General features: G+C 38.8%; 2 protein-coding genes across 7 annotated transcripts in view; both read right to left on the bottom strand.

Moving 5' to 3' along the window:
* Positions 1–268: 268 nt before the first annotated feature.
* LOC125246807 (von Willebrand factor A domain-containing protein 5A-like) lies at positions 269–9,016 on the bottom strand. The gene is made up of 21 exons (XM_048157861.1): positions 8,755–9,016; positions 8,256–8,458; positions 7,950–8,172; positions 7,694–7,860; positions 7,505–7,619; positions 7,283–7,431; positions 7,071–7,159; positions 6,123–6,267; positions 5,932–6,011; positions 5,739–5,853; positions 4,326–4,484; positions 4,138–4,241; positions 3,836–4,053; positions 3,317–3,355; positions 2,746–2,796; positions 2,381–2,455; positions 2,026–2,044; positions 1,837–1,901; positions 1,161–1,300; positions 952–1,075; positions 269–865 (listed from the first exon to the last, which is right to left on the bottom strand). Exons 1-21 carry the CDS (start codon positions 8,792–8,794, stop codon positions 786–788), a joined length of 2,400 nt encoding a protein of 799 aa, XP_048013818.1. The 5' UTR covers positions 8,795–9,016; the 3' UTR covers positions 269–785.
* A 2,914-nt stretch (positions 9,017–11,930) lies between these two features.
* Positions 11,931–19,330, bottom strand: part of LOC125246803 (von Willebrand factor A domain-containing protein 5A-like) — a 31,656-nt gene continuing 24,256 nt past the window's right edge. For 2 of the 6 annotated variants that reach the window (XM_048157843.1, XM_048157847.1), the window contains 6 exons: positions 18,285–18,323; positions 15,560–15,637; positions 13,251–13,408; positions 13,042–13,165; positions 12,245–12,945; positions 11,931–12,103 (listed from right to left, as the gene is read on the bottom strand). In XM_048157843.1, the coding sequence (XP_048013800.1) occupies positions 12,866–12,945; positions 13,042–13,165; positions 13,251–13,408; positions 15,560–15,637; positions 18,285–18,323 (479 nt within the window). In that variant the 3' untranslated portion in view covers positions 11,931–12,103; positions 12,245–12,865. The remainder of the gene's footprint in view (positions 12,104–12,244; positions 12,946–13,041; positions 13,166–13,250; positions 13,409–15,559; positions 15,638–18,284; positions 18,324–19,330) is intronic. The other 4 variants (XM_048157844.1, XM_048157846.1, XM_048157848.1 and 1 more) reach the window with 4 other exon arrangements.

Raw genomic sequence — 19,330 nt, 5'->3', positions numbered from 1 at the left:
GTTCTGAAACAATTACTTTGTTGAAATCCAGAGAACATGTACTAATATTTTCACTTTAACGTGAAACAGGAATCTCATGAATATTCATATATGCTCCGCCCAGTGCCACCAAATATTTCAGAACACGGTACACCTCTTGTGCCTGATTCTAACCCCCCCACCAGATTATTACCCCCCTAAATCCTGATTCCCTCCTCAAAAACCCAATAGCATTTTTCCTTTGGCTTTTGAATTATTGCAGAAAATAAGGTCTGTGACTAAGAAAAGCTTATGATTCTTACATGTTTTGTTCATTGTGATAATCTTCACAACTTTATGAATCTTAAAGTGTAAATATAATCGACAAAAGTAAAAAAGCTTGGCACCATGGTCATGTGACTTCAACGTCACCATCACTAAACTTCTGACAACTCGTCCAGTCTTTGTTTAAAAACATTTCCCCTAAAAATTGAAGTTAGAATTATAATTACATATGATAATGTGATTATAAAGACGACAAGGCTGTGAAAGTGGACTAGTGACTAGATGATTTTACCAGTTCGGCATTGACCCACTGGCTTCAGGGTTTTGGCCTACAAAAATAAGTCATATGTCATAAAACTCAAAATGCGTTTCTAGGTCAGAGTGACATAAATATAATGCCACAGGTCACATACATTTACAATTTGTTGCGCTAATAAAATGGTCTAAATGTTAATAAAACATGAAGCAGAGTTCAGTTACAGAAAATGAAACAACAGATCTTTTGTCTTCTGATGGCACAGGAAGTAGAAACACTGACGTCTTCAGATTCTCAGAGCCTCTTTGGTCACATGACATCCGAGCAGGACATTACCCTCACACACACACTGAGACAGATCGCCCACTGAAACACACACACACTCAAATCATCAGTGTGTGTCAAAGAACTGAAGATATCTGAATGAATGTGTTCTGGAATGGAGATCCCACCTTTCTGAGAGCCGATCCATGACGCTGCCTTCATGGCCACAAACTGCCACTCGACCTGCTGCTCTATTTTACAGCCGTATAACCAGATCAGAGCCAGGAGAGTGGCCCATACTGACCCATCCACCTGTGTACAAACCATCATCCACTGCATTTGTTACTGGACACTGGACACAATCATCGCTGTCTTATTATTTCATCACATCTCTCACCTGTGCTGGTTTCTGATTGGTCAGTTCATCCTCCGTCTTCCCAAACACATCAGCCAGTGTGGCGTCCAGCTCCCAGCAGCCTGACGCCTTCTGGAGAGAAACCAGCTGGAGTAACAGGTCATCCTGGGGGTCAGGAGCGGCTGAACACACACACACACACACACACACACACACACACACACACACACACACACACACACAGTATATAAACTGGAATTCACTTTATTGTGGCTTTTAAATCACACAATTGTAGGACCAACAGTTTATTGCAATTTGTAATTACCTGTTAACAGATTTAGATTTACAATCATCAAACTATTTGGTTATTGCAGTCTTATTGCAGATGGATCATGAAATAAATATATATAAATGTCTCTCGCTTCTTTGACTCGTACCACCAAAAGATATTTTAACACAAAGTTGAATTAAAAGGTGAATTACATATTTGTTTCAATATGATAACTAGACACCACTCACTCGTAACATGATAACAATGAATCATACTGAATTTAAGCATTTATGGAAATGCCTTTAACATGCTATTTTATAGAACAGCAGGTAGTATACAGTGTATATTCAGTATGTGAGCAAGTGACATAAACAGTGTCAACCTCATGTCATGTTTGTCGTGTGTGTGTGTGTGTGTGTGTGTGTGTGTGTGTGTGTGTGTGTGTACCCCTTTTTTTCCCTACAGATTCTGTTTGACAAGACAGCGCAGCTTCAGTCTTAGAAATAACATCTCTGCAAATGAAAACAGTCATTAACCATAAGATGGCTTTTGCAAAGTCTTGGAAATGAAAGTTTCATAGAGTACAGACACACACCTCACAAAAACATGACAATCAATGTGAATTCAATGTCTTACCTTTCTTCATCCGAATAAACTGTTTAATTGCAAAGGGAAAGGACAGAAAACAAGAATGAATACACTTCTAAAGCACAAATCAACTATGAGTTCAAACAATGAGTTCAATGACTGTGTGTTTCTCTCAATTTTTTCATAACAACAAATAACAGTAACAGAGTGAAAATGTTCAAAGGCATGAACACATTTATGATCAGAGCAAATTAATTGTTTTGTAATCTCAGAAATTAAAATGAGAGAGAGGGACAAAAGCTCTGTGAATCTGAAGGATAAATGATGTTGTACATCACAATGTTGAAGCCCTGACAGAAGTTTGTGAAAGGGCCTTTGGTGTGTGTGTGTTTGAATCATTTACCGTCTGCTGGCGATTCGTAATCAATGTCATCCCCGTCATCCCCGTCATCCCCATCATCCCCATCATCAAATTCATCTTCATCCATCGCCCCGCAATCAGAATCATTTTAAGGAAAGAAAACTATATAAGTCAATGTGCAATTATTATAAGGATTGTAATGTAATAAGTGAAAATTTGTGTCTTTTAAATCTCAACATTATCACATCAATAGTTTTAAATAATTAAGTGACATTTTCTGCCCGGGTCTGAACTTTGAAAGCAAAGTAAACATATTTAAAGTATTTAAAGCTTGTTTTTATAACAGTTTAGAATTTTGTTTGTTTTTACAGTTGTAATAAGTTTAGATTTACAAATATCCTCCTCACCTGATGACCAATGATCACAGTCTTCATCAATCAACCAGCAATCAGACGCTACTTAAGGAAAGAAAACTACACAAGTCAATGGCCTATAATTATGAGGGATCTGCAGTTTTTTGGTGGATCACACAAAAAACAACAGACACTATATGTTTCAAACTGCACAGAAAACTTTGGTGCAGTCTAACATGTATAAAGATGTAGTTCTCTACTACTATGAATCTTTCTGCAGGTTACAACATTACACCACCCAAACATTCAAAAATGTAAATTCTGTCATGATTTACTCAACATCAGCAATCCCGGTGGTTAGTTTTTGTATGAGTGAGTGAGCATAAGAGTCTTCATCTTTTCCCTTTCCCAGAATGTGATCATCTGAGGACGCAGTGGATTAATTTATTTTTGAAGGTAATGCGCCTCCATATACCTAAATTCATTTATCTCTGCACAAATCATTTTATATCAGATTGCTTTGTGAACGAATGTCAATACAAAACACAGGATTTGCTAAAAAGTTGTTACTCAAGGATGGATCAGTACCAACTCTTCGTAAACTATTAGACTGAGGTGCATTTACCTGGCAGTGACCCACGGATCGGTGCTACACATCGTCTGGCTACAGACAGAAAAAACATATTCAGACATGGACAAACAGTCAAGAACAGACACATCCAAAAGAACTAACAAACAAGAAAAGCTTTGGAATAGGGAAGAACTGATATGGACATATTTGGCTCAAACTGATTTTTAGTATAAACCTAAAGGCAGATACCCTTTAATTGTTTTTGAACTGCTTTGTTCGTCAATGAACACATGTAATCCAATCAGTGACATTAGAGCTGCTTTTATCATTTAGTCATTTTCAGCTGTTGTGATGCTTGTCTTAGAAAACAACACAAACACATTCTCACAGAACCAACACAGATTGAAAAGAACCACTGACCACATCCTCCCTAAAACAGAATTTCACATCTTAATGAGGTCAAATCAACACCTCAAATGTATTAAACTGTGAAGTAACAAGAAAACCATTCAAAATCCTTGTGGTCAAACACAACAAAACACAGATCTGTACACACACAATCCTTGCACTAACCGTATATCGGCACTCTTCTCTGCAGCAGGGGTCCTTTCACAGTCTGTCTGCTGTCTTTATTAATGGCAATGAAGGCTGTATGAACACTGCTCACTCCTGCATGAACACTGAGCTCCACTATCCTGCTCCTGATGCCAAACACAACTCTATCACCTGACCTTTCCTCCTTCTCCAGAGAACGGATCAGGGTTCGAGCCGCCAGCCGGTGGAGAGCCAACCTGACCAACATGGAGGAAATTTGATGGATTAGAAGAGCAGCTGATGTCACTTTAATTCATTGTGTTTCTATGTGTGTGTGTTACCCTGTTTCCTCAGTTGGTTTGAGGCAGAAGTGGAGCTGGTTTGTTACTGGTTGATCTTTAAGACTGTATTTGACTGTCACTGTTCCCTCAGAGCCTCCTGAACTCTGCAAAGAGGGAAATTTTTATCATCTAAACAAATAAGAGACACTCTTATTCTCATTAAAGAAACACACGCTACATCATCTCACCTCTCCTTTAAGGTGGCCGTAAATGAGTGACCTTTGACCCTGGAAGAGCACATTGATGGGTGGAGACAGTGTGTCAACAGTAATGCCATCTGGAAGGGTCCAATCCACAGAGATATTAACCACAGCGGGCTGCAGCGCAAACCTGAGGGACTGCATCACCTGATATAGTTTGAAGAGAAAGAGAAACCATTGAGACATGTGACTAGGAAACATTTGTGCCTGTGAAATCCAGTGGAGAGCTTTACGCCTGTTTCACACATAATCCGTCTGCAGTGCGTGTGCGGTCCGTATGAAGTGCGTATGTGTTGCTGAAGCAGGAAGCGGCCATTGTGCTTTCACACAGCACACGTTTGCAGTGCGTAATGTTATATTCATTACGCTTATATATTGACAGTTGCTGGAGTAGTTTAGTACACGTAAACGTGACACAAAGATTTGAAAACTTACTGTCGACACCAACAGTCAACGAAACTGCTTCCCATGCCTTTTCCTTCGCATTCAAATCTTTGTACAATACATTCTGTGGGTCACACAGAATTTTATGTTTTTCCACCTCAACGATGAGACGAGTGTCATCCATGTCACCTTGTTTTTGAATAGGTTGGTTTAGGTCCGCCTGTCATGTACTTGGGTAAAGTTGGTTTTATATTCGCACATTCGGACTTTCAAATTCAGACTTTCCAATAAATTTGCAATAAATTAATGTTTGCGAATTTTAAGCAGCAACATGATATTGACAACCAACGATTGTCAACTTACAACATTTTTCACAGTCGATCAAAATAGGCAAGTATTGTTTTAATGGCATATTTACTTGTGAATGTCCACTGAATGTCCAATGTAGTGTGATTAACAAGGCTATTGAATACGGATGTCCGAATGTGTGAATATAAAACTAACTTTACCCAAGTCTGTCACGTCATTGCCTGCTGGGATGCGAGTTTCCCTCCAACGATGGGGAAAAACATATCTGATCGCATTATGCAAGTAAACACTGTTCATTTTTTAAAAATAAAATAATTGTTTTGAAATGATACAACTGAACTGTCCATGTTCAAATTGAAATGTTTCCTTTTGGCATGAATATAGCTTGTTGCTGGCATGGCGTTAAATCATAAAAAAAAAAAAAAAAAAAAAAAAAAAAAAAAATTCTTTATGTAATGTACTAAAGGTACAAAGTAGTTTAAATGTGCATTTTATTTTTTTTTTTTACAATTTCAGGTCAATCCATGTTCATTTTGCCCACACACAATCTGAACGATCGCTGCACTGCTGCAGACGCACCGCTCCTGGAACGCAATGACGGACCGCAACCGCGTGCAGTGTGAGCGCTCTAATCCGTTAACATGGGTGCGTAAAAAAATACACAACGCATACGCACTGCAGACGGATTATGTGTGAAACAGGCGTTACTTTGGGCTGCATGCGGTCGGTGCCTGTGATGAACTGAGCATGACCAGATCCCTCCCTGGCCATTCCTGTGATGAGGGCGGTACTTGCACCCTCACCAATCCCGAATGAGAAACACCTGAACACACAATAAACTCTGTTAGTGTAAGCGATGAAGATATAAATGATGGGAAGATCAAACCCAGCAGACCTTTACCTGTGAGAGTGAGCATGATGTTTCACCAGATCCAGCACCTCTTTAGTGTTTCCCACCTCTCCATCAGTGAAGATGAACAGCTGAAGAGAGAAAAAACATCTGAGTTTAAAATCTTCAGCTAAGATCTGTCTACTCACATCAGTGAACATATACAATGTGTCGTTCAGGTGCATGTTGAGGTGTTGTTGTACCTGTCTGGGGTGGTCTGGGTAACAGGGCTGACTGTAGATGTGTTTTAGAGGCTGTAAAATCTGTGTGCCGCCCAAGTCTGCTTTCATTTCCTTCACTCTCTTCAGAGCCTCATCCATTGTGTCCTGATTGTACTCGACACTCTTACTGCAAAGACAAAGAAAAACATCTCCTAAACTCCTCTGACAAAATTTAAAACTGAATATTAGGGCAGGGCAGTGTAGCAACTTTGTAAGATACAGTATATCATTATTTTTAAGACAATACCATTTATACTGCTATACAGTCATTTCATGTTGCATTTCATGCAAATTTTCACCATGAAAACCGTTTACAAGTTTGCGTTTACAGACCACCAAAATGCGTTGTCATTTTCAGTTGTCACCAAACTGCTTTCTGTTCTTAGTTGAAAATGTTGTCGTGTTAACAGTTGTCGTGGTCCGTTCTCGTCTATGTTACGGTTGTGTTTCGTTTGCCTGCCCAATTTGGATTATCTTCAGTGTATATTATTAAAGACTTCTAAACAAGATTCCTTCACAGGCAAGACTACATACATTCCCTATATTTGTTTTCACAGCAGTCAATTCGCACATTATGAGACAAAGTGCTTAACAAGCTTCATTTACCCATTGTGTTTCTTATAAAAAAATAATAACTCAACATTCAGCCCACTTTGTAGAAAATACCGAGCTATATATAGTATATCGCCATTCAGACTATACATACAGATATGTATTTAAAGGATTAGTTCACTTTCAAATGAAAATTACCCCAAGCTTTCCTCAATTCCTTATTTAACTTACAGAAAAAGTGTAACTGACATGACGCCAGTTTACACTTTCTTCATAACGTGGAAGAAGTCTGACTCTCTAACCATTAGGCCACGAATGTTTTTAGTCTATATCACCCAGCCTAAATGAATATCTATGAATGAAGATCTAGATACTAACGGGTAGAAGGACTCAAAACGAGAGCCAAATCCATAGATATTGAAGTAGCATCCCATGGGCAGACTCTTCAACAGTAACAGCAGAGTGTCCTATAGAGAGACATGGACAGATACTTAAACTCAACATATTCATTTTCCAATACATAAATTCAAAACCCATTATAAATCCATATTCTGACCTAAAAAAATTCTGTTTTGAATCTCAGATGTTACCTTTGCACTTTCTATCCGCGTGTTGCTCATACTGGCTGATCTGTCAATCACAAAAACAAACTCGCCTTGTGTTGCCAGTGATGACATCACTTCCTCTGGGAATTCTGGGTACAAACTTATCATGATCACTGGGTCCCTCATCAGAGAGCCTGAAATAGAGAGAGAGAGTCAGTGACAGCTTGATCACTCAATCCCATAATCCCCGTGAGCTGCAGGTCATACCTGATGGGGCAGTGGTCACTCCTGCCTCCACTATAGCAGAGGGCTGATGGGTATCCTGATAGAACACAAACAGCTCAACGTCCTTATCAAACATGTGACCAGGACTCAGATTCACCTACACACATAAAAACACATGCATCAAACTGCTGTGCTCACACATCCAGATAAACACATGAAGACACACAGTACCGTCGCCTGAGTGTGATCAGAGTGGAGGAACACTAGAGGATCCAGAGTGCAGCTGGACTCTAGTTTGGAGATGGGCTTTGGAGAGCTCACATGGACACTGAGAGTCAGCGTGTAGGGAACAGATCCACATCCTGATGAAATCTCTGAGACTATACCAGCAGCTGAACCTGACACACACACACACACACACACACAAAGTGTGTTAGAATCAGCTTCTCTCCACTAATAAAGTGTGTGTCAGCAGCTGCTGTAGTACCTGCTGGTGTGTATCGGGGGTTGAGTACAGCCGGCAGACAGAAGCGCAGCGAGTGGTCGGCCTGCACAGCGAGCTCGGTGACGTAGATGATGGTGACGGCAGCGTTCTGACCCGGCGACAGACACCCGACACTCAGTCTGAACACATCAGGACTCTCTTTGCTCTCTTCCAACATAAACGCCTGCTGACCCGAACTCACAGCATCATCATAACGATCCCTCGCCTTTGAGACACAATTATATTACATGGTGATGTGTATTATGAATATGCAAATCAGTGTCCTGCAGGTTTTGTATTTGGACTCACAGTTTCTCTTTCTTGCACCTCTGCCACAATCTCCTGCTCTCCGATCTTGGCACTGAAGTGGCAGACAGCAGCATCAGCAGGCAGAGGGAAGACGAACAAGGCCTCCAGGGGGCGCTCTTCCTCATTCACATACTGCAGAGTGGAGGAGACTGTGGCTACATGATCCTGAACCCGAACCTCCACTGAGATGCTCTTCAGAGGCACTGAGTCACACAAACCAACAACAACATCACAAATACAGCAGAAGACTCACATTATCATAAACACTATAACGTTAACGTCTATACAATTCAAATTTCTGAGTTTAAGAAAAAAGGAGAACGGGATGTCACGTGTAAGACAATTTGCCCCACATGACATTCATGAAAACACTCTTATTGCCCGGAAGAATATAATTTCTGTTAAATCTGCATTCAAATTCATATAACTTTGAGTATTACCGAGATAAAGCCGAGATAAAACTTTCCTTCATATTAACAGTAAACAGGTTAATTCATACCTGGCTCATTTTTCTTAGACAAGAGACCGTAGTTCACCATTTTCACCCTCCGTTAGACAAGATGATCGACTTCAAAAGTTACCTACAGCTTTTAAATAAGTTTTAAATATTATCAGAAGACTCATTTAATGAGTAAATCATTGTTTCTTAGAGTTTCTAACGCGACTACATGTTTGGGGAAGAGAAGAACTGATTTCTGCTTGTCGTTGAAACGCCGCTGCTTCTTCCGTCGGAAGACCGTTAAACAGAAGACGTGTGGTATTTAAACTGAGGCGGAGATTTGGCTCATGAATATTAATTAAGTGCAGAAGCGCCGTGACTCTCAAATTGAGCCATGTATAAACATTCATGTATACTAATTTATGTATAATATGTATAAAAACATTAAAATCAAAAATATAAATTTAAGAAAATTAAAATTAATAAATTATGTATCATAATTAACATTAATATTAACATTTATTAACATTATGCAAAGAAAGTAAAAGCAAGAAACGGTAAAAATGCACACTTTCTCTAAATGATGTGAAAACACTTCACATAAATCTGTTCACTTATTTCTTCTCTGTTTGTGTCTAAACAAAACATAAAGTAATAACAAAAAACAAGTTTAACCAAAATTTTGGTTAAAATCTATGACAGGGCACTGCAATGATGACAAATAAAATAAAAAATAAAATGAACACCAAAGTGCCTCATAAAGCAGTCCATAAGATTTGTGCGCTACATATCATCTTTGGTTTTGTGAGAAGGAAACTAAATTTAAGTTTTCCCATAATTTTGCTAAACTTTGACACATTTGTGTATGAGCATTACCATATTTAGCACTCCAAACAAGATTTTTTTTCTTATGTGAGAGTATCCTCAGTGATTACTGACCCATCCACCTGCGTATAAACCATCATCCAGAGCATTTGTTACTGGACACAATTATCGCTGTTATCATTTCACCACCTCTGAATGATATTTTTAAATGTTAGTCATTTATTTTTAGTAGCTATATTATAAAAAGTACAAGAACACGTGTTTTATAAGCAGACCTGCAGAACAACATCACAAATACACCTGAAACAGTGCTTATGATATAAACAAAGAGTGCAATTGAGTATATACCCTTAAAAAGAAGGAAAAAAGCTTAATATGTAATATAAACAGCAAGGACAAAGATTAAAGTCAAGTCACCTTTATTTATACATCGCTTTATACAACACAGATTGTTTCAAAGCAGCTTTACAGTGATAACAGCAAAATAACGACTAAATGATGCAAACAGAATTCAGTTCTGCTGTAAAGCAGCTCTAAAAAGACAAGAGTAAGTCATTATTCAGGTGAAATCAATTCAGTTGATTCATTTTGGTTCAATAACTGCGTAAAGTACAATAGTGTCAGTCTAATGGTGTCAGAGCAGTCAAATCAGTAATATTGTTAAATATTAAGTGTCCCCAACTAAGCAAGCCAGAGGCGACAGCGGCAAGAAACCCAAACTCCATCAGGTGACAGAAAGGAGAAAAAAAACCTTGGGAGAAACCAGGCTCAGGTTGGGTGGGGTTTTTCTGAGATCGCAATAGACATGAAGGACTGTAATGCGTTAAAAGCTCGCTCAAGTACTGAGGAGCTAAACCATTTAGAGCTTTGTAAGCAATTAGCAAGATTTTGGAAATGTATGCAGTGTTTAACAGGGAGCCGATACAGAACCGGGCTAATATGGTCATACTTCCTGAACTCTAGCTGCTGCGTTTTGGACCAGCTGGGGTTTGTTTATGAAGCGTGCAGGGCAACCACCCAGTAAAGCATTACTGTAAACTAGCCTTGAGGTCATGAACTTTTCTGCATTTGTCATTGAGAGCATATAATATGTTTTTAAGATGGAAAAATGTGGTAAGCATTCTGTAGGTGAGCCATACCTGGGTAATTTATCTGAGACCACAATTCAACGTTCTCACGCTCACTTAGAGGAAATGACATTTTACTGTGTGGGTTTGTGCTGTTGACCTATTTACAGTCACTGTAAGGGGGGGAGGGGGAGATGAAATGAGAATTATATTGCAATTGTAATATTTACTTGCATAGTAAGACTGAAAGACAAGATTGTGTAAGATGGAGTGAAAAAACCTCTGGGTCTGAACAAAGTCCCTTTGGTTTTGTGATTTATCTCAGTTAGGCGAATGATTTTAAAGGATTAGTCCACTTTTAAATACAAATTTCCTGATAATTTACTCTCCTCCATGTCATCCAAAATGTTCATGTCTTTCTTTCTTCAGTCGAAAAGAAATTAAGGTTTTTGATGAAAACATTCCAGGATTTCTAAGTTCTTCCTCCAAAAAGCTTATGCATATGAAAAAATGTAACTGGCGCTGTGTTCATTCTGTAAGTAGAATAGGGAAGGCGTAGGACATACAGCGTAAGCTTTTTGGAGAATACGGAAATGCGGTTTTGCTGGAAGCAATTAGAAGGCGATCATTTGTTTATATAAAGCATATACATTTTTTTTTCTTTTCGAAAATTACCAATCGTTTCACTAGATAAGACTCTTATTTCTCATCTGGTATCGTTTAAAGCCATTTGAAGCTGCACTGAAACTGTCATTTTGACCTTCAACCATTTGGGGTCCATTGAAGTCCACTGTAAGGAGAATAATCCTGGAATGTTTTCATCAAAAACCTTAATTTCTTTTCGACTGAAGAAAGAAGGACATGAACATCTTGGATGACATGAGGTGAGTAAGTTATCAGGAAAAGTTTATTTGAAAGTGAACTAATCCTTTAATCTGTTTTTTGAAGAATCATTAAAGTTCTTTCAGTGGGACTTTTTGTGGTTAATTTTAACTTCAGGTCATGACTTTTTTCCAAAGTGTAGTAGAACAAGACAACAACACTAGCCTATACACATTTCAGATTCATCATTACATCATTTAATGCATTTATTAAAACTCCCAGTTATCTCTGTCCAGGCTCAGAGGTTTCTGTCAGGTCCACCCAGAAGTTCCCGTCATTACCGCCTCACAGTCGGTTAATGATTCCTGTCTCTGCCGGCCCAGAGGTTTATGTCTCTGTTTCTGCCTCCTCTATGCCAGCAAAGATTGCTGTCATTTCCTTCACCTCAGAGGTTCCTATAATGGTCTCACCTTGAACCAGCATCCAAGGCCTTCTCATTCCCATTTTTCTGATCTAGCCCCCTTGGTCTCCAAGCTCCATGCCGTGTCCATCCAGGACCAGGGGTTCCCATCATGGCTGCATGGTCCTAGAGATGGGAGACCAGGTCCCATGTCTCAGAGGTTCCTGCCACAGCTGGAGTTCCTTGTCCCTGGTGTCAGAGCTTCGTGGTGTCCATCAAGCCAGTAAAAGCAAATCTGAAATTTAAAAAGGTTGCCTTCAAAATTAATGTTTACATTTAGTCATTTATCAGATGCTTTAACCCAAATCTAGAAGTGAAAATGCAGTTAAGTGTTTTAATAGAATCGATTTACAGGAAATGCCTTTTGACTTTGTACCTCATTCTGAAGGAACCACCAGATGCTGCTCACTCATGGACCATTGAGGAATGGAGGGAACATGATAACATAGTTGTATTCCTTTAAATCTGTTTATATAGTAAAACCTTTAATAGATGGCAAGACAAAGAAGTAAAATATTTCACATTATTGATTAGTCCTGATTATGTCAACTACAGCTGTAGTCTATTTTAATTTTCTCTAAATGAAACATGTTGAAATGAAGGGATATCATGGTATGGGATTCAAACATGGTAAGGTATTATATGGCTTCAGAAGATGTACAGACTATTTTATGGTGTTTTTTGAAAAAGAGTGACAGAGTATTTAAATATTTTTGTACTTTAATAGTAGTCTTTCATTATGTTGCTGCTCTTGTTCAACATTCACGTTGGTGTTTGAACATAATCATTTTTAGCACATAAACATGATTCTGTTGCTGTGTGAAAGTATCCTCAGTGATCGAGGACTCGTTCAACAGCGTTAGTAAGTCACTGATGCACAAAAAAACAAACAAAAAAAAAAACAAGAAAAGGTTAATGATTAATCTGAATCAAATTATTTTCAATTTCAAAACAGCAAAAACATTATCATGAGAGTTTTAAAGATTCCCAGACGTCTTCAGATTCCCAGAGTCTCTTTGGTCACATGACATCCGAGCAGGGCATTACCCACACACACACACTGAGACAGATCGCCCACTGAAACACACACACACACACACACACTCAAATCATCAGTGTGTGTCAAAGAACTGAAGATATCTGAATGAATGTGTTCTGGAATGGAGATCCCACCTTTCTGAGAGCCGATCCATGACGCTGCCTTCATGGCCACAAACTGCCACTCGACCTGCTGCTCTATTTTACAGCCGTATAACCAGATCAGAGCCAGGAGAGTGGCCCATACTGACCCATCCACCTGTGTACAAACCATCATCCACTGCATTTGTTACTGGACACTGGACACAATCATCGCTGTCTTATTATTTCATCACATCTCTCACCTGTGCTGGTTTCTGATTGGTCAGCTCATCCTCCGTCTTCCCAAACACATCAGCCAGTGTGGCGTCCAGCTCCCAGCAGCCTGACGCCTTCTGGAGAGAAACCAGCTGGAGTAACAGGTCCTTTGGGGGGTCAGGAGCGGCTGAACACACATAGACATCTATTTAGGATAACGGTAAAATTGACTGAGAGAAGAAGAACATCATACACACACACACAAAAACAAGGTCTTCAATTGATTACTAATTTTAAGCAAATTAGTGTCGCAACAAATCAAAAAACTCAGTTCGGATCATATTACAGTTTTTGAGTCACGGATCAGATCATTATTCGGGTGGGGGGACTTTTATTATGACACAGTCGCCTGGCTGAGCATATTGTGTGGCTACAGAGAGAAAAGAAACAAAAGTCAGAACAGATTCGGCTGTTCAGAACAGACACATCCAAAAGAACTAACAAACAAGAAAAGCTTTGGAATGTTTTTTCCATTGAACATTACTGCAGTGGATGTGTTAGCAGGATGTTTAGCAAACACCACACATACATTCACATGGGAACATGCAATAGAATGAAAATAACTACATCCTTCCTAAAACAGAAACAATCTTAATGAAGTCAGCACCTCAAATGTAGTAAACCGAAATTCATTAGAAATTCATTAGTAAAGCAAACACATGATTTTCCGAAGAAACTGCATGATTTGTAAATTATGTGTGGCAGCCACATGTAATATATTTTAAAGGAATAGTTCACTGAATACACATAGACATCTATTTAGGATAACGGTAAAATTGACTGAGAGAAGAACACCATCATACACACACACACACAAAAACAAGGTCTTCAACTGATTACTCATTTTAAGCAAATTAGTGTCGCAACGAATCAAAAAACTCACAATTCGGATCATATTACTGTTTTTGAGTCACGGATCGGATCATTATTTGGGTGGGGGGTGTAATTTGATTTCCATTTATTACTTAAAGAACGCTAGAGGTCGCCAGAAGCCTACTCAAAACAAAGGCGTAGCTTGATGACGGCAAGTTTGAGCGCGGAATCTTGGGACATGTGGTCTTCACCTCAATGGACAGTGCAAAAGAATAGGGATTGGACTCGGGAAGAAATCATGTTCATGGATGTGATTATTAACGTTACTGTAGTATGAAGCAGAGCAGGAGCGAGTGTTGTGGAGCTGAACGAGGCCACTGGAGCGATTGCGCAACACACGCCTCACGAGCAGCAGGACTTTTATTATGACACAGTCGCCGGCGCCGCTTCCGCTTTTCCGGTCATGAGTATGAGGTAACACAGCTCTGTTTATCATATTAGATACATTTGAGTGTGTTGAAAATGATGTTATAATGTTACTCTGTGCGTTCACTCGGCGGCTGCTGTGAGACACTGTTACACACTGCAGTAAGATAGATCGATTTTAGAATATCATATTAAATATTGAATGTCTTGTGTTGAAAAATGTTGATAAATGCATGCAATTAATTTTAAAACGTATTGTATGATGGAGAAATTATAAAGCTGTATCTGATTATGCTATGCTAGCTATTTGACAAAATAGTGTTTTTCTCTGAGACGTGGTAAAACATGGTAAATTGAAAAAAAGACTAAATGTTGAGCAATATAATAAAAATTCATTTTCTTGTCTATAAATATATCAAAACAATTTTTCCCTTGTCTATTAAAATGTTTAATATATTAAAGCGTCTTTGGTGTTTCCATGGTTTCTTCAAAATAAACCCAGAAACCAAGGGTAACGCGGGTATGACGCAACTGACAGGCGACTCCTCACACGTCCCAGAACCTTGGTTAAAATTGCAATTTTCTCACGATTTACAAATAGTTAGAAACATTTGGGATATTGTAAGTACTCAAGTGAACAAAATATATAACACTGGCCTAGAGGTTTTTGGATAATTTACTGCAAACATAGATATTTTGTTAAATACAATATAACAAAGTTACAAATAAAGTAAGCTAACAGTAATATTCAGGTACAGTCAATAAAGCCCTTATGCTTCTCTGCATCGGAGATCTTGCCTCATCCCTCCACCACACCAGACCATATACAGTATACAGAATATAAAAACAAATACAAACCCACTTACACAGATCAAAACACCTAAACACACACAAAAAACCCCACAGGGACTAAATTTATCTTAGGAGAAGCATGTTCTTCTACTCATCATTATTTTTGTAATTAATCTAAATTGATGCATTAAAAAACAATCATTGCTTCAAACATTTCATACTTTACTCTTTTCACAAAAGTAATATTACATTGAGGTAAATTTACCCTGCATTGGCATCGAACTGCATCCCAACGCCGGTGAACCTAAGCCTCCAAAATGCAGTGGCTGAGCATATTGTGTGGCTACAGAGAAGAGAAAAAAAAAAAAAAAGTCAGGACAGATTCGGCTGATCAAAACGGACACATCCAAAAGAACTAACAAACAAGAAAAGCTTTGGAATGTTTTTTCCATTGGACATTACTGCAGTGGATGTGTTAGCAGGATGTTTAGCAAACACCACACATACATTCACATGGGAACATGCAATAGAATGAAAATAACTATTACCACATCCTTCCTAAAACAGAAAAAAAAAATCTTAATGAAGTCAGCACCTCAAATGTAGTAAACCGAAATTCATTAGAAATTCATTTAGTAAAGCAAACACATGATTTTCCGAAGAAACTGCATGATTTGTAAATTATGTGTGGCGGCCACATATAATATATTTTAAAGGAATAGTTCACCCCAAAATGGGTGATTATCCCATAATTTACTCACGCTCAAGCCATCCTAGGTGTATATGATGTATAACTCAACTCTCTCGTAAACGTGTTTACGGCTGTTGCCAGAAGCCAGTGTTTTAAATATGGATATTTTTCTCACAAAAACCCATCGCTTTGCTTCAAAAGGCATTTATTAACCCACTTGAGTCATATGGATTACTTTTATGATGGATAGATGTGCTTTTTGAAGCTTCAGAAAACTCAGGCACTATTCAATACCATTATAAAGATGGGAAAAGCCAATATAACTCCGACTGTGTTCGGCTAAAGAATAAAGTCATATACAGTGGGTAAGGAAAGTATTCAGACCCTCTTAAATTTTTCACTCTTTGTTATATTGCAGCCATTTGCTAAAATCACTTAAGTTCATTTTTTTCCTCATTAATGTACACACAGCACCCCATATTGACAGAAAAATACAGAATTGTTGACATTTTTGCAGATTTATTAAAAAAGAAAAACTGAAATATCACATGGTCCTAAGTATTCAGATCCTTTGCTGTGACATAAATATATTTAACTCAGGTGCAGTCCATTTCTTCTAATCATCCTTGAGATGGTTCTACACCTTCATTTGAGTCCAGCTGTGTTTGATTATACTGATTGGACTTGATTAGGAAAGCCACACACCCGTCTATATAAGACCTTACAGCTCACAGTGCATGTCAGAGCAAATGAGAATCATGAGGTCAAAGGAACTGCCTGAAGAGCTCAGAGACAGAATTGTGGCAAGGCACAGATCTGGCCAAGGTTACAAAAACATTTCTGCTGCACTTAAGGTTCCTAAGAGCACAGTGGCCTCCATAATCCTTAAATGGAAGACGTTTGGGACGACCAGTACCCTTCCTAGAGCTGGCCGTCCAGCCAAACTGAGCTATCGGGGGAGAAGAGCCTTGGTGAGAGAGGTAAAGAAGAACCCAAAGATCACTGTGGCTCAGCTCCAGAGATGCAGTCGGGAGATGGGAGAAAGTTGTAGAAAGTCAACCATCACTGCAGCCCTCCACCAGTCAGGGTTTTATGGCAGAGTGGCCCGACGGAAGCCTCTCCTCAGTGCAAGACACATGAAAGCCCGCATGGAGTTTGCTAAAAAACACCTGAAGGACTCCAAGATGGTGAGAAATAAGATTCTCTGGTCTGATGAGACCAAGATAGAGAACTTTTTGGCCTTAATTCTAAGCGGTATGTGTGGAGAAAACCAGGCACTGCTCATCACCTGTCCAATACAGTCCCAACAGTGAAGCATGGTGGTGGCAGCATCATGCTGTGGGGTGTTTTTCAGCTGCAGGGACAGGATGACTGGTTGCAATCGAGGGAAAGATGAATGCGGCCAAGTACAGGGATATCCTGGACGAAAACCTTCTCCAGAGTGCTCAGGACCTCAGACTGGGCCGAAGGTTTACCTTCCAACAAGACAATGACCCTAAGCACACAGCTAAAATAACGAAGGAGTGGCTTCACAACAACTCCGTGACTGTTCTTGAATGGCCCAGCCAGAGCCCTGACTTAAACCCAATTGAGCATCTCTGGAGAGACCTAAAAATGGCTGTCCACCAACGTTTACCATCCAACCTGACAGAACTGGAGAGGATCTGCAAGGAGGAATGGCAGAGGATCCCCAAATCCAGGTGTGAAAAACTTGTTGCATCTTTCCCAAAAAGACTCATGGCTGTATTAGATCAAAAGGGTGCTTCTACTAAATACTGAGCAAAGGGTCTGAATACTTAGGACCATGTGATATTTTAGTTTTTCTTTTTTAATAAACCTGCAAAAATGTCAACAATTCTGTGTTTTTCTGTCAATATGGGGTGCTGTGTGTACATTAATGAGGAAAAAAAAATGTACCCACTGTACACCTAGGATGGCTTGGGGGGTGAGCAAATTATGAGATAATTTTCATTTTTAGGTGAACTATTCCTTTAATAGACAAGCTGTGGGCCGTTTGAAAGTCATCCCTGAGTCATAATTGTCCTGCAGGTCGGACTTTGGACAACCCTGTTTTATGCTGTATGTGTTTAAATAATTTAAAATGCATCTCAAGACCCCTACTTTCTGTTCCATTACAGTCTGTCTAGTGGTCTCTGAACATAAAAAAGCACTTCCTGTGTGAATGGCTCCTTACTCATTCTGAAATTTTGGTAAGTGTGGTTTGGTGAGGCTTTCACATGAACATTTAAACGTATTAATTTTGTAATATGCCATAAAACATACACTGAGGTGCATTTACCTGGCGACATATAAGCCATTGGCTGAACAGATCGTCTGGCTACAGAGAGAGAAAACCAAAGGTCAGAACAGATTCAGATCTGGAGAAACAGCCAAGAACAGACACATCCAAAAGAACTAACAAACAAGGAAAGCTTTGAAATGTTTTTTCTGCTGAGCATTACTGCAGTGGATGTGTTAGCAGGATGTTTAGCAAACACCACACATACATTCACATGGGCACACACAACAGAATGAAAATAACTATTTAACACATCCTCCTTAAAACAGAAAAAAAGTACATTTCACATTCATCTTAATGAGGTCAAAACCTCAAATGTAGTAAACTGAAATCCATGTAGTCAAGCAAACACAGAAACACACACATCTATACAGACAAAATCAGAGCATGAGAGATTGAAAAAGAAGAATCTATATTATTTATCTTCCCAGGTGAACCTCCCAAAGAAAACCCTAAAAAACAATTGTTGATAAATGCATGCAATTAATTTTAAAACGTATTGTATGATGGAGAAAATGATGTATTACTGTTAATAAAAATAAAGCTGCATGTGATTATGCTATGTTAACTACTTGACAAAATAGTGTTTTTCTCTGAGGCATGTTAAAGCATGGTAAATTGAAAAAAAGACTAAACGTGTTGAGCAATATAATAAAAATTTGTTTTCTTGTCTATAAATATATCTAAACAGTTGTTCCCTTGTCTATTAAAATGTTTAATATATTAAAGTGTCTTTGGTGTTTCCATGGTTCCTACAAAATAAACCGGAAACTGAGGGTAACGCGGGTATGACGCAACTGACAGGCGACTCCTCACACGTCCCAGAGCCTTGGTTAAAATTTCAATTTTCTCACGATTTACAAATAGCTGGAAACATTTGGGATATTGTAAGTACTCAAGTGAACAAAATATATAACACTGGCCTAGTGGTTTGTGGATATTTTGTTGCAAAAATCTTACATATTGCACCTTTAAGTACTTGAATACCACAGCAAAAACTACTAGCCTATCTAATAAAGTTCAAACATTAAAGACAAGTGGTCAGT

This window comes from Megalobrama amblycephala, linkage group LG15 (genome assembly GCF_018812025.1).
Source record: "Megalobrama amblycephala isolate DHTTF-2021 linkage group LG15, ASM1881202v1, whole genome shotgun sequence".
Lineage (NCBI taxonomy): Eukaryota > Metazoa > Chordata > Actinopteri > Cypriniformes > Xenocyprididae > Megalobrama > Megalobrama amblycephala.
The sequence above is the reverse complement of the archived record's forward strand: the minus strand, read 5'-3'. Positions and strand labels throughout refer to the sequence as shown.

Bases quoted from the DNA above. Each gene is read 5' to 3' on its own strand.
- LOC125246807 (XM_048157861.1), bottom strand. From the start codon at position 8,794: ATGGTGAACTACGGTCTCTTGTCTAAGAAAAATGAGCCAG. The intron at 4,485-5,738 runs GTAACGCCTGTT...AAACTATATCAG, and splicing joins CCGACCGCATGCAGCCCAAA to GTGATGCAGTCCCTCAGGTT. The intron at 2,797-3,316 runs GTAAATGCACCT...TCTTTCCTTAAG, and splicing joins GATCCGTGGGTCACTGCCAG to TAGCGTCTGATTGCTGGTTG.